Here is an 11064-nt window from a genome sequence, read left to right on the forward strand (position 1 = left end):
AGCATGCACTTCTTTTTCACATTGCCATCCCTCTCATGCATTTTTGCATGCACTTCTCCCTGCACCTCCTTCCTTCACAACTCTCGCTTCTCCGAACGTGCTGTCGTCATGCTGTATGTCGACAGGATTGAGTCGGATATTCGCCCTGAGACAGCTCGAATGTACACCAGTGCTAACCAATACACTGCATGATGCGGTTGCTTTTTCTGGGGTATCGAACTAACGACACCTGCAAGAGCTCAAGGTGTTCCGGACGACCAGCTTCGCATGCGATGCCGTGCCGTTCAAAACAACACTGTGGGAGCTCAATAATATGACCGATATCCGAATGTATGTTTTATCTGGATAAAAATGGGACTGCCGAAAGGCGGGTCGTGATAAAATGAACATGAATCCCCGTCGAAATATGCCTTGACTCGATGCCTGTGGTGTGACCTACTCGACAATAAAGTCCTCGAGATCGGCATAGGCATCGTCGCCGCTTTCTTGTTCTTGCAGGCAATCGTCAATGTACGCGTGTCGGCTGCGGAGGACAGCGGAGCGTTTTCGCTTGGGCTCGTGTGGAGGCCACTTGTGTGGTTTTGGTCTGTCCACAAGCTCCATGACGTGCCTTGACACGGCTTGAATCAGTTGCTTGACTGCGACCGCGTCGGTCCCGTGCCAAACGCGCTGTGCATGCCACGTTCGTTGAGTTCCTTGAGCGAGGGAACGTTTTACCTTTTTCATGCCACGGGTACTCTTGGACGACACATCCAACAAAAAGCGCTGCATGCGCACGGTGGCGTCGGCGAGCTGCAATCGTCCGTGAGTGGTCGATCGAGTCCATGCGCTCATGTTGTACCTCGGTCACGTGTTTCCATGCTGCACCAACGTCCATGCATATTCGAACAATCGTGTGCAAGCGGCCCCAGTGCAGACGGAACGCCTCTTGACCCGATGCCATGCACACCGCCAAAGCGCCTCGGCCAACTCGCAACCACGCGTCCATGGCGCGACTTGCATGCGAGTACGCAATGCTCGGACGGCGCCACGCGGCTTGCCCGAGTGTAACGAGGTCGTCGACGTTGGGTGTTTCGCTGGCTGCTAGGATGTGCTCCAACTGCCTGAGGCCGTCGGCATACGCTGTCTTCCTCGTTGCGTCCGTGGTCAGTACAGGCGCTGCCAAGCCATACTCCGTGTCATCATCTTGCTTGCTTTGGTCGTTGGTCGATTGCGCCTCTCGAAGCACAGCGACGACACGGGCAAAGTGGACACGTGCCATCGCATCGAGCCAAACAAGGTCCAGCAGCGCCGAGAGCAACTTGGGCGAACTAATGACGTGTGTGCACACGAAGCGGTAAACTCGTTTCGCACCGGACCGACGCAACGACGGGTCCAGCGTCGTCCACATTGCATGCAGGTACTCTGCGATCGCAACACTCAGTCCAATGTGCCTCTGGGTGTCCAGCAGTGGCTCGAGCTGCGCCAGGAGGGCATGGCACACTGGTTTCCATGACGTCGCCCCCCACAATTCTGGAGTGACGACGCACACCAGGGACGGCCACAGTTTGAGGACGCACGTGAGAATTTCGTGGGGCTTGATGGGTTTTCGCACAGGCAGCTTCAGTTCCGGCATCGCGTGGGGATCGTGCTCGGCAATCACGTCGCTGTTGTACCAAGTCAAGTACAGCGCGACCGACTGCTTCGCTAACGCGTCCAAATCTGGACTGGACAGCGTGGGAAGGCGAAGGTCCAGGAGGTGCAGGCAGTAAAGAGACCAATGGGCACAACACCCCCCGACGAGTCCGTTGACGAGTTCTGCGGTCGACGGGTCGTCAAGGACGCGAGACTGCGGTGCCTTGCTTGTTGACGGCAGAGATGTCAAGATGCGACAATGCAGCGCGGTCATGCCCACTGCTACCGCGACCCTTGCGTAAAATGCCGCCGCTCGGACGCGATCGGGAGCTGCGTCCAGGAACGCGCGGCAATGCGAACGGGAGACTACTGCCTTCAATTGTGTCGTCAGCAATTGACCAAACTGTCGAGTCGACGTCGACAATCGAGGCAGCAACGCGACGCACTGGCGGAAAACAAACCCACTGTGCGCGTCGAGCTACGGTCGTGCGTCAATACATGGCTCGTCCAGTTCTCGAGATCAACGAGATGGCCATGCACCTGGTCCATGCGCAAGCGAACGCCGCTGGCGCCGTCCACTTCGACAAGTGTAGACAGCATGTCAAGAATTGCTCGTTCGTACGGCAGGACATCTGGGAGCGACTCGAGATAGGCCAGCGCGAGGTGGCGGCACGACGTCAAGTACAGCGCGTCGTTCAGGCAAGACACCAGGTCCTCTTTTTGGACAGTTGTGGTTGACGGCGCTTGCAGAAGGTGGCACAGGTGGGCAATGGCCACTTCTGGACATGGAGACACCAACGTCTTGCGCAGCAGCACGACGAGAAAATGGTAGTACGACGGAGTCGTCGCAACCAACGGGTCGCACGCTCGAATCAAGCGGGTGCCGCGTGCGATACTCGACTGGCACACCCGACTACATGGCCAACAACGAGTGAATCCACGGCGACTTGAGTGGGCACAAATATACCACACGCGATCCTGCAGGTCGGGCAAGTGAGGCTGCAGCAATCGGTGATGCTCTGTCACGATCGATGACAGCGCGGTTTCTGCGACTTCCTGCAATTACAGCACGTTCAAGTCTGACGCTCCATCTTTCAAACACGTTCGGGAAAACTCGAGAGCGCACCTGCATGAAGTCGTCGGATGATTCGAACCCAGCAAGGACAAAGCCGATCATGTCTGACCGTAGCTCGACCACCTGTCACAGGTATGGCATACACATTGGAGTCGACAACATGCCGCGCACCTCTTGAAAGAGCACATCCAGCAATGCTGTCCACACGATCTGAGCGTTCGGTGGGACTTGATCACGGGCGAGGCTCGCGCCGAGCAAGCATTTCGCCAAGTCCAATAGCACCCGGCCCTTCCAGTGGCTGCCATGGACAAGCACACGTTGCAACATGCGTCGAATGCTACTCGCACCGATCGCAGCGACGGTATCCACGAAAAGAAGGCCCAGTTGGTGGTACGTCGATGCACAGCCCCCGCCGGTGGAAAGCACCGGCTGGACGACGAGGGGCTGCGACGCGTGCAGGCAATGCACACACATGGTCAAATCCCACTCGGTCGACATGTCACCGGCGCGAGCGGCCTTGTTCATGGCGGACCGCAGCCATCGAGCAATGTAGACCGGTTTGTGTTGCAATACCTAAGCACACGGCATCAACCTCGCCATCAAGTTGGATCGTTCGTACGGTGTGAAGAAAGTAGTCCATTTCACGATGCAACGTTGTGGGCAACAGTGTCATGGCTCTTCGCGCGAGGTGCATCCACTGGACCCCCGCAGGGTCGTCGCCGCTGCGATCCACCAACGCGTGTTCGGTCAAGTCAAAGCACGCAAGCAAGACAGCGTGCCAAAACGGGTACTTGGCTTGGCTGGAAAAGGCCGGCAGGAACTTGTGAAAGAGAGCCTGTAACGACGTTTGAGCGCGGGTCGGAGGTCAACCACGTCATGGTGTACGTGTAGTTGGGCGTGATGGTGCGGAGTTACGTGTGACGCATGCGATCGGCAGAACGACAGCAACGAAGGAAAGGACTGGACCGACCACGGCAGTGCCAGGATCGCGTCCAGGACCTGCAGAGCGCATTACGTGAGGCAGTTTGCCATGATGATCTTGTCGTACTGTGGGAAAGAAGGCCGTGGTGGCGGACGACACAGTTAACAGCGGTGGCAGGACGTCGAGCACAGTGTCAAATGCAAGCCAGTCCTCATGGTCTGGCAAGATTGTTCCATTCGCGAGATACGCACCGAGCAATTCCAAAATGCTGTCAATGGTGTCGGCAACATCCTTGACGACATCGTCTGCCACGATCGTGTAGGCCATGTAGCCCATGCACAGCTCGGTGGCCCACCTCGACGGCAGTTTTCTCGTTAGGATCATGTTCACAATCGCACGAGCGGATGCATGCCGCGACGTGCGTTGCTGAAGAAGGCTGTGCACGACATCAATGGCAGCGTCATGCTGCTGCACCAACGGCAGTGCCTGCACCAACTCCTCAACCTAGTACATGAAGTCAGTTCGCAGTATTCACAGGCATGAAGAGCGAGCACAGCCACCTCAGTAGCGCTAAGCGCCGACAGGTGGTCTGTCACGGCCTCATTGTCCACGGCCGCCGCGTCCAGCACTCGAACCAGCGCCTCCATTCTCGTTTGAATTCTCGACCCGGCCGAGTCAACGAAACCATTCGGTTCCATTAAAATTATCCGGATGACCGACAAAATGTGCATGTGGCCATGAGCCGCGAGGTCGACGTGAGGACGGAGGTCGGGCGCCGCAACGTCGCGTTTGGCTGGGCATGTGTTGGAACAGGACGAGCAAACGGATCGACTCGAATTCGGACTGTGGGTGCACAGGAAGCAGCAACCGCGAGGCCAAACTCCCAGTCGTGGCAACAGGACGACGTCGACAAAGACGTCCCAAGAGTTGGATCGGTCCGAGTTTACGCGCACCGGCAAGCGAATACCCGATGCTTCCATGGCCTTGCCATCGATTGCCCGAGGGTTGTGCCTCGACAGTGCCTATGGGGACATAATGCGCTCGTCAGCACGAGTCTAATGGTGCCCCAGTGTGACACCTTCCGCTAAAATCGGCCGCCAGTACAGTCAGCTCGATGCAGTAACCAGGGGAGCAACAATGCACCGAAGAGAACTACCGTGTCGGCGTCACGAGCTCATGCCCGGCCCTTGGCCGACCATGTCGTCGTTGCCGTCGGTTGGGACGACTCGTCGATGCAAGTCAAGAACTCGGGGGGACCAGATGGGGCGAAGGGGGTACAATCGCCTTCGGGTGCAGGTACGAGATGACCTCACATGCAGCGTCCCCAAGGGTGTGACGCCCCCTAGGCCCAAACATTCGCCGAACCAGCCGAGACAACTGGTTTAACGTTGCCCATTGTTACAATATCGAACTTAACCAGACTCTAGTGGTTTGTAGGAGGATGGTTTCGTATTTAGAAGAGCTTGTATATCACGACCAAATTCAACCTTTATTAGCAATCCCATGGCGTGTGCTCCGTCGGAAATCATACCTTCTCGGCCTTTTGGCTAAGATCAAGTGTAGTATCTGTTCTAATCAGTGTGAAAACTGATTTCCATACTTTGTATGGAGTTTTTTTCACATTCATTTTTATAGATTCCCGAGGTTCAGGAGGCTTGCCACTGACCTTGGGACAGGTTTCCGAGGGCCCCGCACTCCTCCCTTGTGAAGCCTAACCCCCTACTTCCATACTCGTAAGCACCCACCCCCTCATGGTATCTACTACATGTGTCACTCGCCTGCTGTTTTGCGAATCGAAACAACGCAGCGATTCAAGGCACGCAAAGCAGGCCGACGCCATATAGTTGTTGTATTGACAGGAGGAAGATATAAATGTTTAGCTGTGCATTGCCACAGTCAATTCCACATATAAATGTATGGATACAAACTTCAAGTCTAATAATAATATTACGTAGAAAATTGTAGAATATTGATCGAGAATTCATCGAATAGTATGACTTAACAGTGAACGAATTTTGTGGTCAACCTGAATTGTGCTTATACTGATGTCTCCCCGACTTTTAAACGGGCCAAAGTGAATAAAACTTGAGAATCGATAATATTGAATATCGAGGTGACATTGAAATTTCAAAAGGTTCAATGATGTTGTCATAATTTATACCTGTATATTTTGGTTTCCGTTGAAACTTGTTTCAAGTCGACCGTTTAATAGTCGTCAGTACTCGGGGTTTCTATTGGTATGGTAGTCTATCGCGCCCACCGAATGGATGGTCCTTCGGCCACACAAAACCCGACGACGAGAAGCGGCACATTCGAATACGCAACCGCGTCATGCATAGGACAGTCTGTGCCGGTTTGCTCTAAGCGAACTGGAACCATGGCATCGGCCGCCATCACTCTACCATTGCACCATGGACAGAACTACATCAAATCCGCCGTGGCTTCCGAATTGATGAACTTGACGTGTTCAGTTCGAATCGTCAACAACTGGTTGCGCTCGTGACGACGAGCTCCCACTTGGCTTTTAGTCCTTGCCAAAGACCATGGACTCGCCCATGATAGCGCAACTGAGCTAGCCACGGACGGCTCACAGCCATGCGGTGGTGAGATCTTCGTTTGCCTTTCAGCCGCCGACACGACGCTGTTGTCGGGCGCTTCGTGCTGCTCCGCCAAAAAGCGCACATCCAAGTCGTCAAACGCACTGGAGGCATGCGGCGTTCATCGAGTTGACCGTCGTCTTTGGTACACGCGAAACGTCACGACCAACATCATCATGTCGATCTTTCCCAGCACCAATTACTTGCGCATTTGGCACGCGGTAGAGGATGCGAAAGACCAGGTACGATGTTCACCACGATTCCTTTCTCGATTATACCAACAATGTACTTCAATCATATTGTCGATCGTTTTATTGTGCATGTGGGGCATCCCATCGGACCGCGGCGGCGTGCCAGGAATCGCAGGAACGTTCTACGCGCAACACACCCATTGTTGCCTCTCTGAGCTACATTAGGACGGACAAATGATGGCATGGACCATGCCATCATGATGCGCCTTGCACAATGGACGGCGGCTGGCAAGCTCCCCAGCCCGGCTGAGGCGGCTGTGCCGTCGACACGTCCACCCCTGGCAGAACACACGTGAGTTGAACAGCAACTTTCTTTGACAGCTGCGATAGCACCGCCAAAAGTTCCTGCATGTGTGCCACTTCGTCCAGTGGGATGTTCGCTCTTGCGACATGCAACTTGTGTCATGTTTGCTTGGTCTTGACGACCAGGCGACATTTTGAGCAACAGCGATTACACCGAGGTCGAGGGGCCAGCGGTCGATCCTTGACCTAGCGAAGGGAGGCCAGTCGAACAAAGTCATGCAGCGTTCGGGTCCACGGACGATCTAGTGTTCGCCGTGTTGTGTCTGGCGCTGGGCTCGACGAAGCGCCTCCGCACACTAGTGTCGATGGATCTTTTTCACGCAACCTTTGATGGGTAAAGTTGCCGGCCTGGGCGATAAACAGATGTGCCAAAGCTTCTCTTGTCCAACAGCACATTGGAATGCATAGATTCGACACCGGCCTTGCGCCGCGAGAGGGACCTGCCATGCCTTCGAGTGGCCGCCCCCGCGAGTGAGTTGGTGGAAGCGGCGAATCGAACGGGATGACGTTCACAACAGCGTGCAACAGTCGGCCACCGGCAACCTGATCCGGCGCGTCGTATGGCGCGAGCGCACCCCCCACCGCGTGAACCATGTACAACTACCTGCAGAGCGCAAAGATCCAGCTGTAACATGTCCTGACCACCGTATTCCCTGTCTGTGTGGGTCAGGGTTTATCAAATTTTGAATATTTCGTAAGAAGAAGGTCGTGTGCAAAAGGCATGCGTTGCGCAGGTCCCCCCACGACCGCATGCCCCCCCCCCCCGACACGACGAGCCATGGCATCGAGCAGTGGAAAATATGAGTGAGGTACAACCGATATCGCCGCCACCATGTACTATGAAATGTTAAGTCGACATGCCCCCCCACGGTATAAAATGTTAGAGGTCATGCCTACTACCCCTCGGTATGTACAGGTGGCCAGTCATCATGACCGGGTGATTGATGGGTTAGATGATTCCGCTGGATAAATGAGCGTGCCTGGTCGCAGCAGACACGAAGTATTCGTTTTCACAGAATATTCGACCTTCACCTGGGTGTCCAAGCGCATCCTCGACAACGCAGCAACAGTTTATGGTATTCATTCTTACAGTATATCATTGAATAGAATGCAATGAGACATTTGCCATTTCTCATTTATCTGGATCTTCAACCGGCTTTTTTCACATATCTTTCACGGTCGCTGCAGAGAGTGGCAACGTAATGGCTACCCAGATGCCACGGTAGCCACTGGGCGACCCCAACACGATGTTGTGCGGCAAGACAAGCTGCGCAGACTCTCGTGCGATGGAACGTTTGTGCTTTTGCTCACGACAAGCGGCACGCTGCCCCCACGACGCCTGCGTGCGCGGCTTGCCCATCCAGCCTCGAGCCACGTTGTCGGGTGTTTTGTGGCTGCACGTTTTTTGTGGAGGTGTCCCATACCAGTAGCCAGGGCTCCGCCACGAGCGGCACCACCACATGGCACGAAGAGGTAACGGAGCACATGCCTCTACACGTCCGACGACGACCGCCGCGACCGACACGAAACACACTGTTGGTTTGGACGAGTCATGGCGCAACCAAAGCCAACTCGGATTTGGCTCCTGGAAGAAAAGGACATGGCCCAGCTCCAGCAAACGCCTGACATGGACGTGATGACCATGACGCACAGGTCGCAGGACTACTGCGTCATCATGGACAAGCGCCAGACCACCGAATCCAACAACAGTGACGGGGACGACAACGACTGGCCGAAATTTGGCGCGCTCCGACCTGGTGGCGCGCTCAACCTGTTGAGCTGGGAAGCGTTCGGTCTCCTCAGTCAGTACGCCGGCGTCGGCATCCTCATGGGGGTGTTGGGCGCGCTCCAATACCCCGTCTTTCACAGCTACTTACGCATGGAAGGCTACCAAACAGCCTCGTACGGCGTCCTGATCTCGCTCGGGTGGTCGTCCAAGATATTCTTTGGCATTTTGAGCGATTGCTGCCCTCTCTTTGGGTATCAACGCCGGCCGTACATGATCATCGGGTGGATGATTTGTGCCACGTGCTGCCTGGTCATGGCCATCACGCCGTTCCCAGACCCGTACTACGGCAAGAAGGAGGTGTTTCGAGTCCCGTTGTCCAAGATTCCGGCCGAAGACCTCAAGTATATCAATTTGGACGCGCCCAAGCGCGGTGGCTTCTTCATCGTGCTGTCCATGATGTGTTCGTTGGGGTATGTCTTGGCTGTTGTCGCGGCCGATGCCATGGTCGTCCAGTACGCCCAGCGCGAACCCGCGGCCATTCGCGGCCGAACTCAAACGGCCATCTACTTTACTCGCGACGCGTTCTCGATGGTGCCGATTCTGGTCGTCGGGTTTTGCATGAACGACTACAAGTACGGCGGGACGTTTTCGTGGAGCATCGGGCCCAACATTGTGTACGCGGCGTTGACCGTGCCGTGCTTGCTGGCGGCATATTCCGCATACGCGCTGTTGGTCGAGGAAAAGGTGACCAAATCGCCGTTCCGCGCCTATCTTTCCAACGCGTGGATGCTCCTCCAGCAGCGCGTCGTGTGGCAGATCTGCATGTTCAAGTTCCTCAACATGCTCTTCTACGCGTACTACTCGACCTTGAATGACCCTGTGTGGTCGTTTTGGATACAAGTCGAGCCGATTGTGTCGACAGCGTTCAGCATTGTGTACCAGCTCTTCAAGGTCGGCGCGATGTTTGGCATCGGCAAGTATGCGCTCAACTGGGACTGGCGCTGGGCCATGGCCGCGTCGACGCTGGCGATTGTGGCCGTGGACACCACACTCAACTTTTTGGCGGTCTGGAATGTTGTCCGGGACCAGTACTTTCAAAATATCCTTGGGAGCTTGGCCGCGATCCCGCAAGCGGCGATCTTCCTCTTCAGCGGGTACCTCGTCGTCGAAATCGCCGACGTCGGAAACGAAGGCCTTGTGTTTGCGCTCGTGACAACGTGCTCCAACTTGGCGATTCCGCTCAGTACTGTCCTCGCCAAGACCGTCGACTCGTTTTTCACGGCGCGACTGACCGACATCCAGCGAGACGATACCGCCGTCCGGTGGGAGGTCACGTACTCGTACATTGCGACCGCCGCCATGAAGCTGTTGTCGCTCGTGTTTTTGGCCTTGATGCCCCGACAAAAGGCGTACATCCAAGTCCTCAAGCGTACGGGCAGCTTGAGCCCCGTTGCCGCCGCGATTGTGTTTGTCGTGTTTGTGTTTGGCTACACGTGGAATGTGACGACCAATATTTTGTCGATTTTCCCGTCCACGAGCTGCCTTCGCATCGCAGGAGGTAGAGGGTGCTAGTCGTAGAATGTAGTTGCAAAGCGTAGTAAAACTTGTAAAGGAATCGAAAACGAATCTTGCCTGCGCGAAAAAGCCCACGAAGCATGCATGAAATCGAAACTCGGCGGTCGGTCGACGCCGACGTATCCACGGCTTGCCCTGGCGGATGGCTGCCCTGAGACAAAAATGGGAAGTCATCGAGGAGTCATTTGCCCCCAGAGTCATAGGGACGAGTGGGAAAAGGAAATGGGTGTGCACAACACGAAATACAGAGCACACACGGCGAGTGGCAAGATGGTTTGCGACCCTTTGTGCACATGACCGTGTCTGGCATAGTCAGTTCGAGTCACTGCGATCTTGGGTGAACCGTCGCGATCGTCAAGCGTCGCACAGAAATTGCAAAGTCGGGAAATCATTTGAAATTGTCTTGGCGCCAGCACGATGGCCACCACCAAGAAGACTACGCTGCATGAAACACCCAAGATCTGGCTGCTTGACGAAAAGGATATGGTGGCGACCGCGACAGGGCGCACGGACCGAAGCGACTCGCATCTGCACTCGACGCCAGAGTACTGTGTCGTGCTGGACAACCGGAGCTCGATTTCTGGCTTTAGCGACAACACGGACGACGACGTGAAGAATCCTGGAGCCGACTTTGGGGCGCTGCGACCAGGAGGGGCATTGAATTTGCTCGGATTGGAAGCATTTGGCCTTCTCAGCCAGTACGCTGGCGTCGGCATCCTCATGGGTGTCCTCGGCGCTCTCCAGTATCCCGTCTTTCACGTCTACTTGCAAATGGAAGGCTACCAAACAGCCTCGTACGGCGTCCTGATCACTCTCGGGTGGTCGTCCAAGATTTTCTTTGGCATTTTGAGCGATTGCTGTCCCATCTTTGGATACCAACGCCGTCCATACATAATCATCGGGTGGACGCTCTGCGCTGCATGTTGCTTGACCATGGCCATCACACCGTTCCCTGACCCATACTATGGGAAAAAGGAACTGGTGCGCCATCGAGTGTC

At 55.4% G+C, this 11064-nt stretch overlaps 3 protein-coding genes across 4 annotated transcripts; 2 read left to right on the plus strand and 1 right to left on the minus strand.

Moving 5' to 3' along the window:
* Window positions 1–318: 318 nt before the first annotated feature.
* Window positions 319–4275, minus strand: H310_14371. Of its 2 annotated transcripts, XM_008882217.1 has the most exons (11): window positions 4172–4275; window positions 3738–4115; window positions 3575–3688; window positions 3309–3524; window positions 2861–3262; window positions 2741–2812; window positions 2582–2670; window positions 2155–2527; window positions 842–2092; window positions 718–792; window positions 319–669 (listed from the first exon to the last, which is right to left on the minus strand). In XM_008882217.1, exons 1-11 carry the CDS (start codon window positions 4256–4258, stop codon window positions 436–438), a joined length of 3291 nt encoding a protein of 1096 aa, XP_008880439.1. In that variant the 5' UTR covers window positions 4259–4275; the 3' UTR covers window positions 319–435. The 2 variants fall into 2 exon arrangements, with proteins under 2 accessions (XP_008880439.1, XP_008880440.1); XM_008882218.1 differs by having other exon boundaries at window positions 3738–4275.
* A 3971-nt stretch (window positions 4276–8246) lies between these two features.
* Window positions 8247–10321, plus strand: H310_14372 (hypothetical protein). Its single transcript, XM_008882219.1, has one exon. The coding sequence runs from the start codon at window positions 8315–8317 to the stop codon at window positions 10061–10063; it is 1749 nt and encodes a 582-aa protein (XP_008880441.1). The 5' UTR covers window positions 8247–8314; the 3' UTR covers window positions 10064–10321.
* A 162-nt stretch (window positions 10322–10483) lies between these two features.
* H310_14373 (hypothetical protein) lies at window positions 10484–10916 on the plus strand (the record flags this gene model as incomplete). The annotated part of the gene is made up of 2 exons (XM_008882220.1): window positions 10484–10860; window positions 10898–10916. The coding sequence occupies 2 exons, from the start codon at window positions 10484–10486 to the stop codon at window positions 10914–10916; spliced, it is 396 nt and encodes a 131-aa protein (XP_008880442.1).
* Window positions 10917–11064: the final 148 nt, after the last annotated feature.

Source organism: Aphanomyces invadans (genome assembly GCF_000520115.1).
Source record: "Aphanomyces invadans strain NJM9701 unplaced genomic scaffold supercont1.68, whole genome shotgun sequence".
Classification (NCBI taxonomy): domain Eukaryota; phylum Oomycota; class Saprolegniomycetes; order Saprolegniales; family Verrucalvaceae; genus Aphanomyces; species Aphanomyces invadans.